The sequence below is a fragment of the Phyllostomus discolor genome, chromosome 8 (assembly GCF_004126475.2).
Source record: "Phyllostomus discolor isolate MPI-MPIP mPhyDis1 chromosome 8, mPhyDis1.pri.v3, whole genome shotgun sequence".
NCBI lineage: Eukaryota > Metazoa > Chordata > Mammalia > Chiroptera > Phyllostomidae > Phyllostomus > Phyllostomus discolor.
Window position 1 is genome coordinate 39183604 of NC_040910.2, and position 18030 is coordinate 39201633.

The following is an 18030-nucleotide window of genomic DNA, read 5'->3' on the forward strand; positions in this document are numbered from 1 at the left end:
CCTGCCCCACTTCCCTCCCCATCTCCCTCGCTGGCCCAGGGCTGGGTCCTTGGGCCTCCTCCCTCCCCCTCCTACACCCCTCTCTGACACTCCAGATGCTGGCTGGGGGATGGGGTTTTCACCCATCTCACACTTGCCATCATCTGGGGCCCAGAGGAGGACAATGAGTTGCCCAAAGCCACAGAGCAGGACCCAAGCAGGACTGGGGGCTTCCTCGTCTATCTGCCGGAGGAGGCAGAGCAGGGTGGGTGGGGCCCACAGGACACTCACCTCAGTCAGGGCCATCTTTTTCTGGGTCAAATCTGAGGGAGAGAAGGGAGACTTCAGACTGGCAGCAAGGAATGCAAACCACAGGGCCCAGCCCACCAACCCACGCCGGGCCATGCCAGGGGATCCAAGGGGGTCTGGGCTGCTGCCAGCATCTCCTTCCCTCACACACAGGCACCCACCACCTCACTGGGCACCCTGTGTCCCTAGGGAGGGCCACAAGAATCTGTCATGGAAAATGGGAGCATGCAGACGAGACAGGCTGAGATGGCAGGGCTGGGTGCCAGCACCCTCCAGGTGGGAGCAGCAGGGGGAGGCCACCCCCCAACTCCGACCCACCATTTTCCCCAAAGTGACTTCAAATTCACAAAGTGCCATCTTCCTCTGCTGCAGAGCAGGGCTTAGCCAGGACATACTTAGGTCACGAAGAAGTCAGGTGACCCAGAGGGTCGAGGGTGGTGTTCGGGGAGGGCCCAGGGGAGCTGGTCAGCAGGCAGTGGCCAGGGACCCAGGCTGGAGCAATGGTGCCAGCTCTACTGGCCCCATGAAGGGTGTCCGCTCTGGAAAACCCGCCGAGGGCTTGGTCCCTCTCACCACAGCCCCAGGAGAGCTGCCCTGACATAGGGAAGCTCATGGTGAGAAGGTGGGTAACCTTCCTCTTTCAGGACCATCCTCTCCGCCCTGGCTCCCAGCAGGAGGCCTCAGGCTCACCACTGACCTCTCTAGGTCTGTGTCCTCACCGGGGAAGTAGCTTCTGCTGAGGATTATCTGTTCAATGAGGTGGTCAGCAGATTTGCCCCTTCCACCCAAAAGATGTCTACATTCTGATCTCAGAATTGGCTTTGCAGATGGAACTAAGTTAAGGGCGCTGGGATGGGGTGACCCTAGATTCCCTGGGGTGCCAGTGTCACCACAGGGTCCTCATAAGAGGGAGGCAGGGGGGTCAGAGTCAAAGCTGGAAGAGGCTGCAGTGCTGGCTGTGAGGACGGAGGAAGGGGGCACAAATAAGGATGCAGCCCCTCTAGAAGCTGGAAAAGGCCGGAAATGGATCTCCCTGGAGCCTTAGGAAGGACCAGTCCTGTGCATCCAGTTTAGCCCAGTGGGACCCTTGTCAGACTCCTGATCCCAGAACTGTCAGAGAACAGATGTGTGGTTTTAAGCCAACTTTGCAGTGATGTTTCAGCTGCAACAAGAAACTCATTCACGAGGAGTCAACTTGCAGGGAAGCAAGTGATGACCCTAACAGACCTGGCCCTGCCCTCAAGGGCTCAAAAGGAATGGGGTGGGGGGTGGCACAGAAGGGCCTGAACAGTGGAGTGAGTGTGAGAAGAACAAGTTGGGTGCAGATTAGCAAGAGAGATCTCAGCAGTCCTGGAGGGGCTGAGGGTGGGCAGAGGGTGGACTCGGCCCTGACAGAGGTGCTCACAGGAGCCCTCTGGTGGCTTCTGCAGGGATGACAGACTGTGGGGGTGGGGGCAGTGAGGGCAGGTGCCTGGGACCTGGCTGGGCAAGAGGCCTGCCTGGTCTAAGTAGGGTTAATGAGGTGGACCGAGTTGGGGGTTTAGGGGTGGGGAGAAATGGGTGGATTCTGGAAAGATCTAAAGTTAGGACAGGCTGTGCTCACTGGAGATGGAGTGAAGAAGAGCAAGGAGTGAGAAATGACTAAGGATTATGGCTGGCGCAAGTAACAGCAGGAAGGAGCGGCCAGCTGAGGTGGGGAATGGGCAGGAGCAGGTTTGGGGGCACGGTCAGGCGTATTGGGACTGGGCTGACTGTGAGGCCCCCATGAGGCCCCCAGAGGGAGATGTCTGGGGCCGCTGGAACCCAGGGTGTCTGGAGTGCAGGGGAGCCCTGGCTGGGGACAGGACTGCAGATGTCATCAGGCTGTAGACAGGGCTGGAACTCGGAGAGTGGACAAGCCGCCACGAGGGGCGAGGGCCAGAGGGAACCCAAGGGGTCCCCGGAGAGAGGCAGACCCCGGTGAGGGGTCGGGGTCAATCTCATCCCACAGAGGAGGGAGCTCTCTGTTCCAATAACTGACAGTTGCACAACACTCTGAAGATACGAAAAATGCTGAACTAGATGCTTAAAGTGTGACTTGTATGGTATATGCATGATCTCTCAACAAAAAAATATATAAGACCTGGCCAGTATGGCTCAGTATGCTTGACTGAAGCATCATCCCGGGAACAGGTCATGGGTTCAATTCCCAGTCAGAGCACATGCTTGGGTTTCAGGTTCCATCCCTCATCTGGGCATGTACGGGAGGCAACTAATCAGTGTTTTTCTCTCACACTGATGTTTCCCTCCTCCCTCCCTCCCTTTTCCTCTCCCTAAAATCAATATGCATGTCCTCAGGTGAGGACTTAAATATTCACATATGAAACAGACCCAAGACAACACAGCCACAGGCACAACCAGGCCAGCAGGGGTGGGCGCTCATGTCCTCTTTCAGCCTTGACCGCCACCCCAGCTACCAGCCCGAGTTCCCACCTGCGCGGGAACCAGGTGCTGAGACGCCTGGGGGATGGATGGTCTGAGCCGGCCTGCCTGGAGTGAAGAACGCTCTGGGCGAGTATGGCCCTGCTAACATGGAAGATGCCGCAGGACGTGGAGCTACAGACAGTGAAGATGACGACGAGACTGATCTCTTTGGATCTGATGAGGAGGAGGAAAGTGACGATGCAAAAAGGCTAAGAGAAGAACGTCTTGCACAGTATGAGTCAAAGAAAGCCAAAACCCCACACTGGTTGCCAAGTCTTCCATCTTCCTGGATGTGAAACCTTGGGACGAAGAGACGGATGTGGCAGAATTGGAGGAACGTGTCAGGAGCATTCAAGCAGACAGCTTGGTCTGGGGTCCTTCTAAACGGGTTCCAGTGGGGTATGGATTAGAGACTTCAAACAGCGCGCAGCGGGAGATGGTCAGGTTGGAACAGACGTGCTGGGGGAGCAGACCGCTGCTTATGACAACTGTGTGCAGTCCGTGGATGTGGCCGCTTTCAACAAGATCTAAAGTGCATCCTGGATCACTGCCCTTAAATAAAAGCTCGAAAGATAAAAAAAAAAAAATCCCCTACAGGCCAGGATCCGAATGGGGAAACTGAGGCTGGGTGGGGGGCAGCTGGCTGAGGCTAAGGTCACGGTTGCAGGGCCCACCAGAGGGGACTCTGGTTTGCAGGACACAGCTAACAGACAGAGTCACCACTCAGGGCACCAGGAGGGGCAGCTGGACCAGGACACACCAGCCACGTGGGGATCTCGCTAGACCCTGGGTGCCCACTGACAGACATCTGAGGCTCCCTGCCCTGGCATCCTGGCCCCAGGGATGAATCTGGGCTTTGGCACATCCCAAGGCCCAGCCGGTGGCAAGTGGGGGCCAGAAGGTACTGGAAAGCTGACATAATATTTTCATTGGCCACCCAACAGCAGAACAATTCATGGTTTTGCATTGGGGTGTGGGGAAGGAAGGGGAGAGAAGGCAGGAAGCCAGTGTTGGACCAGGACAGAACATTCTAGACCATGTCTGGGGGCCCCTGGGCCCACAGCCTACCCAGCAGTGACCACCTGAGTCTTCTACAGCTTCAGGCCCTTCATCCCAGGGCTGCTGCCAGAGCAGGGCCAACGCCGAGGTCCCGGCCTCCTCCACAAACCACACCTCCTACGTCCGTCTGCTCCCCACTAACCCAAGGCATCAGCACTCTTGTGGGCCTGTGGGGCTGGTGCAGGGAACAGATATGCACACTCCCCTCAGGGCCTTGGCACGTGCCATTCCCTCTGCCCAAAACACCCTCCCCCGATCTTCTGAGGCCGCCCCCAGCCTTCCAGTCTCAGTCCAGCCTCCTCTCAGAGCGGTCACCCTAGTCACCCCCATCTGTCACTCAGGCTACATTCCCCGGTTTTGCCACCTGCATGCCCCCACTGGCGCTCTGAAATTCCTTTTTTAACCTCATCATCTGCCCCAGCACAGCATGGTGCCTGTGAGGGCGGTGACCCTGCCACTCAGCCTCCACGTGTCTTCAGAAAAGGGCAGCAGCCCTGGGGTGCATCTGTGGCGCAGGGGCACGCGGCTGCAGGAGGCGCCCCCCCCACACTAGCTGGGCCAGGCGGGGGTGGCAGAGACCACACCAGATGTGGGGCTCCTCCCAGCCCAAGACGGGACCAATCATCTTCTGAAGGAGCCACCCCATTTTTTCAAAGAAATTAATTTTTAAAACTAGCCTGGAGGAGGGGAAGAGCCTGACCTGGAGAGTTGGGAGGGCACCCCCCTCCCAGCCCTGTCTCCAGGCCAAGACCTGTGACCCCTGCTTGGGGGCACAGCCTTGCAGCCTGCGGTCTGGTCCTGCCATTAGCAGACGCCCTGAGTGCTCACTGGCTTTTGACAGATGGGGGGCTCTGTCAAAAGGGAGATGGAGGAACAGACACAGTCCTCTCCCCTCTGCATACACACAAGCCTCAGCAGGAGCTACTTCTCCACATTTGTTTGATGTGGAACCAAGGCAGAGAACGCTGCCAAAGGACTGTGGGCCCCTAGGGCCCTGAGAGGGGACCTTAACATATGTCCTTCAGCACTAGGCTCTACCTTTAGTCTGTCCAGAATGTGCCACTGCTCCCCATTCCTCTCAACCCCATCATCGCCCCCACTGGACCAGCAGACTCGCCTCAGCCCTTGACCCCCGGTCTGTTCTCACAGCAACCACCAGAGGGCGCCGGTGAGCACCTGAGTCAGGTCCGGTCTCTGCTCTGCCCACAGCCGTCCTGGGCTCCCTGGCGTGAGAATCGAAGTCCTCCCCAGACCCACAAAGCTCTTCTCAGCCTGCCCGCTCCTCCCTCACTCTGCTCCAGCCACATGGGCCTCCTCCCTGTTCATTCAACACACCAGGCTTGGTCCTTCTTCAGAGCTTTTGCATGGGCTTTTTACCCCTACGCTGCTGTATCCCATGGGCCTAGAACAAAAGCCGGCCCACAGGAGACACTCAGGAAACCATGGATATGACTGACTGAATGAAGAATGAATCAGTGACTCAACTGGCACCAGCCTGAGGGCAGGGCCAATGCGGACTCAGCGATCAGACCAAAAGAAAGAAGGTGGAAGGAGAGGAGTAACCTGACCAAAAAAAAAAAAAAGAAAAGAAAAGAAAAAGGGGGAAAAAAGGAAGGAAGGAAGGGAGGGAAGGTGGAAAAGACGGAAGAAATTAAAATTTAGCGAAGAAACAGAAAACATAAGCCGGGCTGATGGGACTGGGGCTCTGCCTGTCCGACCCCCAGTGAGACACAGTTGAGCGGGGGGTGGAAGCTGGTGCCCGGCCCCCACCCTCAGGGAGGCAGCGGCCCGCCCACTGCCCTGAGCATCTGCTGGGCACCAGGACACGGGGGTGCACCAAGACGGCACGGAGTTGAGCCTTCTTGCTCAAGACCTTAACGGGCACAGCCCCGCCCCAGGGTGGTGGCCCGGTCCAGGCGGCTTCTCAAGGGCGAGGACGGGAGACCAGCTGCCTCAGCTCTGAGCGTGGAAGGCCCCACTCCGTGGGTCAGGAAGGAGCAGTCACCACAGGGGGGGGGGCGGTGCTTCGAGCAGAGATGACTGCAGGGCCCAGAATGAGGATGTGCAGGAGTCAGCGGGGGGGGGGGGGGGGGGCAGGTGAGACTGGCAGGGGTGGGCACAGGCAGAGTGACCAGAAGGGGAACCCACCATGCCCTGTCCTGCGACAGGGTCTCACACAGCCCTACTAAGGTCCCAGGGAGCAGACATCATGTCCACTTACACCAAGAAATCCTACACAGACTGTGTCGCCTGCCCCCCTGAACCCCCACCCTCTCCCTCTCCCCTCCTCATTCTGCTCCAGCCACACAGGGCTCCTTGCTGTCGCTGTTCCTCCAACACACCAAGCCCAGTCCTGCCTCCAGACCTTTGTGTGTGCCATTCCTCCACACCTGACCCACCCCTCCCAGACCCTGGCAGGGCTTGCTTTGCTCCCCTGCTCCATCTAAGAGCTGGCTCGAGTGTCACCCCCTGAGAGGGGCTGTCCCTCAACCACCTCACCCCAAACAGTCCCTCCAAGGTCCCTCTCCCCACCTCCCAGCTTCCTCAGTCTTCCCGGAACTTGGGACCACGTGGCACTGGTGTTGTGTGTGCCCCGTGACAGGCAGACCAGGTCTACTTTGCCATCTGCTGACAGACACCGTCAGAGTTCCCTGGGAGCTGGGAGGAAGAGCTGCCCCTGGAAAGGGGTGGGAGGGGATGGGAGATGTGTCGGATCTGTGCAGGGACTGCGGCCCCCAGGGTGGAGCCACGGTCCATAGCGCCAACCGCCTGCAATGGAATCTGCACCCTGCTGAGCAGGAAGCTGCCCCAGGAGCCAGCCACAGGCCCACCTCCCTGATTGGCTGGAGAGGCCTGGCCAGCCTGCGGGCACAGGAGCAGAGCCGCAGGACAGCCACGGGAGGTGGCACCGAGGCAGCACAAGGAGCCAGAAACCACCTGACTTAGTGATCTCATCTCACTACCGCATTTTACAGACAGGAGAAACGGTGTGGGGAGAATTTAGGAAGTAACCCAAAGGTGAAAACCCAGAGATCACATCTCAGGATCCAGAAAAGCAATCAACAAAATTCAACATGAATTTATGTTCAAAAAATTATTAAGAAAATGGAGAAAGAAAAAAAAAGCAAGGGTTGAAGGAAGATGAATGCCTTTACTTAAAAACAAGCACAAAGCAAAACCTCATGGCACACAAATTAGTATCAGCCACGGGACAAGAGGAGTGGCCGGGAGCTTCCACTGCAGAGTGGGGCGCACTCACCAACGCAATAGGGCAAGAAAGAAGAAAAGGAATGAAGATTGCAAAGAAAAAATACAAAAATACAAAAATTTTTGAAAACCCAAGAGAACCAACTGATGAATCATTAGAAAGAAATGGGGTGCAGGTGGCGGGCAACGTCCCCCACGTTGCCGTGCAAGCGTGCGAGAAGAGGGGGAATGCGGGTGCTGCTGCCCTTTGCACCAACCCCTGCTCTTCGCAGGCTGCCTTCCTGCTTTGGTGCTGGGTTAATTTTTATCTGTGAAACGCAGGCGCCCTCTCCCATTAAGGCACAGGTACTGAGGCCCCAACTGCTCATCCTTCCTCGCCAGGTTCGTACCTGGTGTGACACTGAATAGGTGTGAACCTGGGGGTCAACAGGACACCATGGCAGAAATAAAGAACTTCCACGTTCTTCAGTATCTCATACTTCTACCACCACTGTTAGGTCGGGAAAGGCGGAGAATTCTAGAGTTAATAGCTGATCAGAGTAGTTAACGTTGAGAAAACACGTTGAAATACATCGAACTGCAGTTAATGATACACACACCGAGGTGCTTCCAGGTGGAGTGTGCTGATGCCTGCAGTCCCGAGGTGCATCCGGAATACCAGCTGGAAAGAGGGAGGGATAGAGCGGGGGAGGGAAGGGGAAGAGGAAGGTGAGGGATGAAGTAAACAGCAAATGCCAACTGTAGGTTCAGGTGGTAAGTAGTGAGTTTCCATTTTTCAATTCTTTCAACTTCTCAATGCAGTTGGAAATTTTATTAATAAAATCGTTTCCCTCCAGGTAAAAGGTAAATTGTGATCTTTGATGCAAGGTGTTTTCAAGCTTTGGAGAAACACGTTCTTATGTGAGGGGTCCCACGGGGAGTGGTGGGTGCCACCAGAGCACCAGCGTACCAGGCTGTGCCACTGGCTCCTCACAGCCCCGCCATAGGCCTCTGCACACCCACGTGCGCTGTCTGGAACACGCTGCCCCGCATCTTCACACAGATCAATCCTGTCCTTTGCCGCTCGGGTCTCAGATACTCATGCCACTTCCTAGAAAGACCTTTCCAGACCACAGTACAGTCATTCATTTATTCTAAACTCAGAGAATATTGCCTAGGTGCTGGGACCTCTTCCGGGGCTAAAATGTATGGAGGGGACTAGCTATTTGTCTAGATGTAACATTAGTTTAATAAAAATATTTTAGCCCTGGCTGGTGTGGCTCAGGGGATTTAACTCCAGCCTGCAAACTGAAAGGTCACTGGTTTGATTCTCAGTCAGGGCACATGCCTGGGTTGCGGGCAGGGTCCCCAGTCAGGGGCCAGCGAGAGGCAACCCGGTTGATGTTATCTCGCATGTCGATGTTTCTCTCCCTCTCCCTCCCTTCCCATCTCTCTAAAATAAATAAATAAAATTTAAAAAAAATATTTTAAACACTTAGAAAAGCATAGAATAATATAAAAGACACCAATATAACATTATGTAGGTTAGACCTTTTTTTGTTTACTGTTTAGGTCAGAGGTCAGCAAACATCTTCTGAGAGGGGTCGGAGGAGACCTGGTGGGGGCGAGTGATCTGTAGGGTTCTCGACTGTGGTGTCTGCCCCCCGGGGACTCTGGGTGGTGTCTGGGGACACCTGTGGTTGTCACAACTGGGAGTGCTCCTGGCATGGGGGGGGGGGGGCCAGGGATGCTGCTCAGCACCCCCCGCGGTGCCCTGAGTGGCCCCGCCAGAGCAAAGGGCGACCCAGCATGACGCCAGCAGTGCCGAGGGAGGACCCTGACGCTCCCGCAGCAACATGAGAACGGACGGGGACAGGAAGTGTGGGGGGGTTCCTTATACTAGTCTCTGGGTATTTACAATGTTTCATGATAAAAATACATTCAATTGTGTTATCCTGTCTAGTTTTCTCTTCTGTTCCAAGTTTCCTGTAATAAAAAGCTATCTTTCCCGACAGCATGGATGGAACTGGAGAGCATTATGCTAAGTGAAATAAGCCAGGCGGTGGAAGACAAACACCATATGATCTCACCTGTAAGAGGAACCTGATGAACGAAACAAATGAGCAAAATAGAACCAGAGGCAAGGAAACAAGGAACAGGCTGACAGCGACCTGGGGTGGGGGGTGGGGGGGAAGGGGAGAAAGAAGGGGAAGAGTCCAGTCAGGGAACAGGTATAAAGGACCTGCTGACCTGGACAGTGGGTGGCACTCGGCTGTGGAGGCGGTGGGGCAGGAGAGAGCAATGGGGGAAACTGGGACGCCGTCATAGAAAACAATAATCAATTTTTTAAAAAAGCTACAACACATGCACGTTCCCCACACAGCCTCGTGCCCACCAGTTGTGTCTCCAACCCTCCCGAAACCCCCAGGGGTAACAGCCTGTGGACCCACTCTATGGCTGGGGAGAGTGCGGCTTAGGGGCCCGGGTGAGCTCAAGGCTGGAGAGAAGCCGGCCAGGGCGTGGTCAGGGTTGCAGCAGGGTCCCCAGTTGGGGGCAGGCGAAACTGATGTTTCTCTCTCCCTCCCTTCCTATCTCTCTAAAATAAATAAAATCTTATTGAAAAGATTTTAAATACCCAGAAAAGCACAGAATAATATAAAAGACACCAACATACAACTATGTGGGTTAGTCAGATCCTTTTCTATCCTTTAAGTCGGAGATTAGCAAACACCGCCCCCTCCCCCCACCACCACACAGACATCCTGGGTCCCTACAGCCCCAGCTGGCCTGTTGGAACAAGCAACCAGCCTCTCCCTCAAGAAGCACTTCAGAGGTCACCCTGATATTCCAGGTGGGGCTGCTGCTCCCCAATGTGCTTCCAGGCACCTGGCCCAACATTCTGCAGCCACCTGGTCACCTGTCCCGGTCTCAACTGGGCTCAAGGACAGAGTCCCTAGTGGGCTCAGCACTGGCTCAGCACAAAGAGCTGCTAGTTTACTAAAGTTTGTTGATCAACTTTTGCTCCATCCTGGGTACAGACGTGCCCAGCTGTGTGCTCTCTCTGGGCCTGTGTGACCTTCCACAGAGCCCCTGCCACACAGTGAACACTGCCCAGCGCTACCCACAGCATCACAGCCAGGGAGACTGGTCTTCTTCTACAGTTCTGGACGCTGGGGTGAGGGGAGCCTGCATACGTTCACACTAGAGCCCCTCACACTAGAGCCCCAGGCACACGGTCCTGGCCCCCACCCGGCCACTCCCAGGTGTCACCGCCTACCTCTGACTACCCCCAGGCACTCCCAACCTCCTCACTCCCCTTGCCCCACAGCCCAGCCTGGCCCCCGCCTGCCCCTCCAGCCTGGCACCCCCTCGGGGCTCTTCCCTCAGGCCCTCCACTGCCCAGGTTCCCTTGCACCCCTAGGCCCTGGGCCCTGCTGCTGACTGCACCCCTTCCTCCCCACTGCCCCTTTACCCGGTGAATGCTTCCCGTGCTGTCCTTGGACCTAGGGTGTGACCCTCTCCTGGCCGCCCTGGCCTCTCCCTCTGACACTCCCCACTGACATCCTGCCCTCAGTGGAGCTCCACAGGGAAGGCCTTCTCTCCTTGTCCCCTTCAGTGACTCTGCACCAGCCCAGTGCTGGGCCCAGAGCAGACCTCAGTGAGTATTCCCCAAGCAAGGAACCTGGAGGGCTGCATGGAGGAGGCCGTGCGTGAGCACCATTAGGAGCCTCAGGGGAAGCACTCACCCACTCATCCTGCACACACTCCCTGGAGCTGGACGTTCGACCAAGAGCAGAACGCACAGCAAGACCACAGCCCTTGGTGCCTCCAGCCTGCCCTGTCCCATCCCAAGCAGTGCCTGTCTCCTTTCTTCTCAGAGGGGAAAAACTCAGAGAAGAGGTATGAGGATGTTTTGTGTTGAAGGAAACCCAACTCGCACTGCCTGAAGAACATGGTATGTGTTGGGGGATGTCTGTTAACTCAACTCGGGCCAGCAAACCTCCCTGTGGACCATACCCACCCACCACCTATTTTTATAAATAAAGTTTTATTAGAACACAGCCATGCCCACTGATGTACAAATCTCCACAATGGCAGAATTAAACAGATGTGACAGAGATCAGCTGGCACTTCACATAGAAGCTTGCCTAAGTGCATGAGTGGAGAAGTCAGAGGTGATGGGCTGCAAGCCTGGCTGGACCTGGGCGCTCCCGAGCACTCTTACAGCTGCTGCCCTCCCTGCTGACCGTCTCCCCCAGGCAGATGCCTGAGCACCCCCCACAAAGTCCAGGGCAAGGCTTCACGGGTCACAGGTGGGGCATGTGCAGCTCTGGCTGCTAGGCCTGGGTCCCCCCATGCCAGGAGCTAACACCACTCTGCCTGGCTGTGGGGAACAGGGGCTCCCCAAGGGGACACTGAGTCCCAGTGGCAGATATGCAACTGCACATCGCCACTGGGGAAGGGCCAGCAGCCTGGAGCCAAGTCCCAGGACAGCCGGACAGGGATGCCAGGGAAAGGGCTCCCCCAGAAGGCAGCTCCCCCCGCAGATGCCTGGCCAGGATCACATGCTATCCCAGGGTCCGCGTGAGAGGTTTCTGGCCCAGTTTTCCTCCCAGATATATTTTTACTCTCCAGCAGCCCAGCTGGGCCGCAGACACTGCACCTGTATTCCAGAATGCTGAGGGCCACAGGGGCCACTCAGCTGGAGGGCCCCTGGGCCTGGCTCTCGTGTTTCACAGGGTGGACGCCCACCAGTCAGACTACAGGTCAGTGGGAGCCTGGGGCAGGCACTCCCTCTGCATTCCGGTCCCAGGCCCCATTTCCCAGCAGGGACGGCCGGCAGAGTTTCAGGAACCTTAGGAGCCAAGCTGGCTCTGTTGCACCCCCAGGCCGAGGGGGCAGGGCTTGCTCAAAGTCTCCCAGAGAGCTGGTGGCCTGAGCTGGGCTGGAACCAGGACCGGACACCAGTCTGGGCCCCGGGGTTATTGCAGGAGCTCCTGCACCTTGAGGGTTCTCCTGCGCCAGGCACGCAGTAACTTCGTGGCTTCTGCCTCAGTCTGCCCGTGAGGCCAGGGCACAGCCACCCAACTGCACGGATGAGAAAGGGAGGCTCTGGGGCCGAATGAGCTGTCCATTGTGGTGGCCCCTGGCATCCGCATCCTGCTGCAATGGCTGGTGGGTGTGACCCACAGAACATGGCCAAAGTGAGAGCGTGTGCCTCCTGACACAGGGTCATAAAAGACGCCGCCACGTTCACCTTGCTCTTGGACTACTCACTGGGGAGAAGCTGCCACGCCAGGAGCACACTCAGTGCCCCCAGGAGCTGAGGCCGCCCCTGACAGCCATGGGAGGAAGCCCCAGCCAGGCCTTCGGGTGGGGCAGCCCCAGCCACCAGCTTGCCTGCGACCTTGTGGGAGACCCCAACCCAGAACCATCCAGCTCAGCCACCCCTGGATTTCTGAACCACAGAAACTGTGAGATAATACATGTTTATTCTTATTTAAAGCCACCAAGTTTGGGGGCAATTTGCTTTGCAGCAATTGCTACAGCCTGACATTTCAACATGGTGTCATCCACCTGGACATCTCTCCATCTGCTCCTCATCTGTGTCCACAGGGCAAGGCCTGGACCACCTGGTGCTGACAGACCCCTATGCAGCCGCTGCCCGTGCTCCTTCCAGGCCCACCACCTCCGCGCTTCCCGCTGGGCCCGGCGCTCGGCAGGTGCTCCATGAAGAGCCGACGAGCAAACTAAGTGGAGGGCTAGCATGCACACAAGGGGAACATTACACGGGTGTTTTAAAGGCTGTGGCAGCTCTAAGCTGCGTTGACAGAGACCAAGAGCCAGGCCAGACTTACACATTAAAAGATAAAATGCAGAACAGAATTGGAAGACGCACACTTCCACATTTCAAACTTACGACAAAGCTGCAGTCACTAAGATGGCACGGTGCTGGCACAAAGACAAGCACACGGATTGGCAAAACAGCCCAGAATAGGTCAACTTAGAGTCCAGAACTAACCCCGCACATTTACAATCAACTGATTGCAGCAAGGTGCCAAAACAACACAGAGAGGAAGAAAATCTTCTCCACAAGTGGTGTGGGGATGCCCAGATCTCCACACACAGGGAACGAAGCTGGGCCCCACCTCATGCCACACACAACATTAACCCAAAGCACATCACATGGAAAGTAGACTTTCTATGGTGAGCATGCTATAGTAATACCACCATTAAATAATAACATTGTGTACCTGAAATGTATATGTTATTAACTAATGCAATTTAAAGAAATACATAAAATAGCCCTGGCTGGTGCAGCTCAGTGGATTGAGTGCAAGCTGAGAACCAAAAGGTCGCTGGTTTGATTCCCAGTCAGGGAACATGCCTGGGTTGCAGGCTGGGTCCACAGTAGCGGTGTGTAAGAGGCAACCATACATTGATGTTTCTCTCCTTCTTTCTCCTTCCCTTCCTCTCTCTTTAAAAATAAATAAACAAAATCGTTTTAAAAACACAGAATAAATCTAAATGAATTTAAGAGCTGAAACCAGAAGACTCTCAGAAGAAAACAGAGGTACATCTTTATGACCTCAGAGCCAGCAGTGGTTTCTTAGATGTGACAAGGAAAGCACAGAAAACAGAAAAAAATGAGATAACGGGGACCCCGTCAAACTGGAAATACCTGTGCATCAAAGAACACCACCAAGGAAATAAGCAGACAGCCCACGCAAGGGGAGAGGATACTGCAAATCACATCTCTGGTAAGGGACTTGTATCTAGGATGTATGAAGAATGCTTACAATTCAATAGCAAAAAGAAATATAACCCCAATTGAAAAGCAACCAAAGATTCTGAACAGATATTTCTCCAAAGAGGATTCACAGATGGCCAAGAAGCCCATGAAAAGATGTTCAGCATCATTACCATCAGGGAAATGCAAATCACAACCACAGAGAGACTACTTCACACCTGCCAGGACGGCTAGAATAAAAGAGATGGACAAACACCACCTGGTTGATGTGACTCAGTGGACTGAGTGTGGGCTGCGAAACAAAGGGTCGCTGGTTCGATTACCATTCAGGGCACATGCTGGGCTGAGGGCCAGGTCCCCAGTTGGGGCCATGTGAAGGGCAACCACACATTGATGTTTCTCTCCCTCTCTTTCTCCTTCTCTCCCCCTCTCCCTAAAAATAAATAAATAAATAAATAAATTCTTAAAAACAAAAAAGATGGACAAAACGAGTATAGTGAGGATGTGGAAAAATCAAAGCCCTTGTGCACAGCTGGTGGTACAATGGTGTGGTCACCAGAGAAAACAGTCTGGTGGGCCCTGACTGGTGTGGCTCAGTGGACTGAGCACTGGCCTGCACACTGAAAGGTCGCCAGTTCGATTCCCAGTCAGGGCACAGGCCTGGATTGTAGGCCAGGTCCTCAGGAAGGGGTGTGTGAGAAGCAACTGATTGATGCTTCTCTCACACACTGATATTTCCCTGCGTTTTTCTCTCCCTTCCTTCTCATCTCTCTAAAAGTAAATAAATAAAATCTTTAAAAAAGAAAGAAAGAAAACAGTCTGATAGTTCCTCAAAATGTAAACACAGAGTTTCCATGTGAACCAGAATTCTACTCCAAGGCATCCACCCAGCAGAAATAGAAACACACAACCACACAAAAAAGCCATATAAGCAGGTACACAAGCAGCCAAAGGCTGGAAACACCCATGTGTTCATCGACTGGTAAGTAGATAAACACAGTGTGTACACACACACACACACACACACACACACACACACAAGAATATTACGCAGCCCTGAAAAAGAATGAAGACCTGACACTCACTACAACATCGATGAACCTTGAAAGCATGACTCACAGTGAGAAAAGCCAGACACAAAAGTCACACAGTGATTCCATTTACATGACGTGTGAACAGGCAAATCCACAGAGACAGAGATGTTTAGTGGTTGTCGGGAGCTGGGGAGGGGGATGGGAAGTGACTAGTGTGACTGCTGATGGGCGTGGCTTCTTCTGGGGGTGCTGAATGAAATAAGCCAGTCATAAAAGTCCAAACAGTGTGCACTCCACTCATAGAGGAACCCCAGAGGAGTCAGACTCACAGAGACAGGAAGTATGCAGTGGGAGGGAACTTGGGGAGCGCTGCTAACTGGGACAGGCTTCCGGCACAGTGGGTGAGAGTGCCTCAGAACTGACTGTGGTGATGGATGCACGGCGCTATGAAAGCAGTAAGAACCAATGAGTTATACACTTTAGGTAGACCGTGTGGCATTTGAATCGTATCTCAATAAAGCTATTACCCCAAGAAAGTGTTTAGAAAAGAAGTCAAAGTGCAGAGTGAAATGTATTTTACTGAGACCATGGGAGGAGGTGTGTGACCAGGGCACTGGTGCGTGGCCAAGCGCCTCACCAGGGGACAGAGAAGCTGGCGACCGACGTGCCTGGGGGTGGGGCCGGGCCTGCATTTTGTCCTGAACACGTGACATCTTTCCACAGGAAGGGAAAGAAAAATCACAAGCAAGTGCTGAATTCTAAGTGGGAGGGCAGCCCCCCCACACATGCAAGGGCCCTGTGGTGACAGAACAGGACACACTCCGGGAAACAGCAAAGGGTGTGGCGGGAGGGAGGATGCGGCTAAGCGGCTGAGAACCGATGGAGTAAGGGGCCATCCCCGAGGGGCAGAGCCCTGACAGCAGCCCACCCTGCCCTTCCTCCTCCACACGGGGATCTGCCCCGACTCCTCCTGCCTGCTCTGCTCCGCACCCTCCCCTGATCTCCCTGCACAGAACGAGCGCTTCCAGAGTGGTAAACAGGAAGCCTTGCAGAGGACGTGCGGTGGGGGAAGGACTGCAGGCTTTTAAGCTGCTAGCTGGACAATTTTCCAAAGTCCCGGTGTTCAAGAAAAACAGAAAGACGGTTCCAGAACATTCACCACTCACGCTACAAACACGGCCGAATACCTGTCTGTGCCCAGCACAGCCCTGCTGTCAAAGTCCAGGGCCCAAGGCTGGTGGACAACCAGCACCACGCACGGTTCCATGAGACCGGGGGAAAGGCTAGGCAGGGCAAGCTTGTTGGGGGAACTCGGTGCGCTTCCTGGAGGAGAGAGCAGAGGTCCGCAGGTGTGCAAGGCGGAGGGCAGATGAGGTGGGCAGGGTGGGTCATTCTCAGTGGGTCCTCAGGTGGAAGGGTTTGGGCAGTGGGGACCAGGTCCGCAGAGGACTTGTCAGACCAGGAGGGAAGCCTGCCCAGTCACAGGTCCTCGGGCGGCCCCACTGCCCCCAGGTCTCCAAGTGCTGTGTGACCCTGGACTGAATCCTAGGGAGGGAACAAACCGTTCCAGCTCAGAACGACTCCGCTCCGGACCGACTGCTCAGACGGTGACTCCCACACCCATGTTCCATTCCCTGCTCGGCCCCGCACTAAGCCAGAATACCTTTGCTTGTTAAGTGACACAGATGATACCCATTATTCACCAATTCCACAGCTGCAACTCACCTTCTGGCTAAAATTTACTTGTGAGCCCACATCAACCCCCATGGGCTTCCCCCTGCACTCACAGACACAGGCAGGCAGTGAAAACTCCGTGTCGCCCCCACATGTGCTCAGCTGGGGTTCAGCCAGGCGACGCTCTGCCTTCTTGTCTCGGCTCTTGCAGTAGAAATATGTGTCCTTTTCACGGTCTAGGCAGTGCCACTGCTTTTGTATTTTTGTGCTTTCTTTTGGTGATTTTGCTGTTTAAAATGTCTCTCTAGCACAGAACCGAAGCGCTGTCCAGGATTCCTAAGCCGTGTCTTACAGAACAGACACGTGTCACAGGGGCTTGTCTCAGGCGTGAGCGACAGGGCTGGGAGCGCGGTGTTAAAATGAAGCAACGATGCATGCTAAATACGGTGTCTTTAAACAGAAACACACACAACACAAGGCTACTTATTGATCAGCTGAGAACTGTGTGACCACAGCCGTGCAGGAATCTAAGCCCTGCATTTCCTCAGCGGCAGCGGTTCGGTGCCTGTGGCAACATCACAGAACAGAGCTGCGAGTGACGCCAGCCGCACTCACACAGGGACGGGGCATCACGTCCGACTCTCCTCGGCCAGCAGGGCAGCGCACACACGGACAGTGCAATGAGGCGGCCGGGAGCGGCTGGGGCACCTCAGTGAAGGGTGTGTAGGTGCTCACCTTCACAATCTTGTAACTTTCCCTGCAGGCTTGAATGTTTTCGAAATAAAATATGTAAAAAAGAATAATACAGGCAAAGATGGGCAGGTACGGGCACGGAAGAAACGCCTGGAATGATGGGCATTGTCTCTGCAGAGACAGAGCGGGAGGGACAGAAACACCCATGTCCCACTGCACGCGGGTCCAGCTGCCGCTTTTTCACAGCAAACTTGTGACTGCGTGTAGTTTAAGACACGCCCACTGCATGAGACACAGGGAGGCGTGTGGGGCAGAAGAGGAAGTCCGGGCACAGACCAGCCGCGTGCAGGAGCCTGGTGCAGGGGTCGAGGTGGCGTCTCAAAGCGGTGAGGAGAGCAGACTCTCCGGAACGCCGGGCTCAGACAACCTGAGCCACCTGGAAAAGCCGGAATCAACTAGACCCTCATATGCCTTATGGCAGAATACATTCCAAACATAGTGTAATTTAAATGTTAAAAAAAAGTGATATTACAGAGGTACTAGAAGAATTTAATTATAACCTCAGAACAGGGAAGAATTTTCTGTCTATAAGACCAAACTGGGAAACCATAAGAGGAAAGACTGATGCATTTGACCATGGAAAAACGAAACTACCTGCCTGGCATTAATAGGCACCGTAAGGAAGGTGGAGAAAAGTGACTTGCACTTGTGCCGTAGATTAAAAGAAAAAAACTCCCACAATATATAAAGAGTGCCTACCAATCAATGAGATGGGTAACTCAATTGAATATGAGAAAGATCAAATTATACGGCTCCCAGAAGATGAGCTGAGGGTGCTCAGAAGTGTGTGGTTAGAGGCGCAAACGGGGCGAGAGGTGAAGA

General features: G+C 54.8%; 1 protein-coding gene and 1 pseudogene across 9 annotated transcripts in view; one reads left to right on the plus strand and one right to left on the minus strand.

Moving 5' to 3' along the window:
- The window catches only part of PIP5K1C (phosphatidylinositol-4-phosphate 5-kinase type 1 gamma), a 56614-nt gene that overhangs the window by 26700 nt on the left and 11884 nt on the right, over positions 1-18030 (minus strand). For all 9 annotated transcript variants that reach the window (XR_004904986.1, XR_004904985.1, XM_036034312.1 and 6 more), the window contains exon 2: positions 271-302. Coding sequence is in view for 7 of the 9 variants with exons in the window: in XM_036034312.1 (XP_035890205.1) it covers positions 271-302 (32 nt within the window). In the remaining 2 variants the exon portion in view is untranslated. The remainder of the gene's footprint in view (positions 1-270; positions 303-18030) is intronic.
- Positions 2616-3338, plus strand: LOC114502496 (annotated as a pseudogene).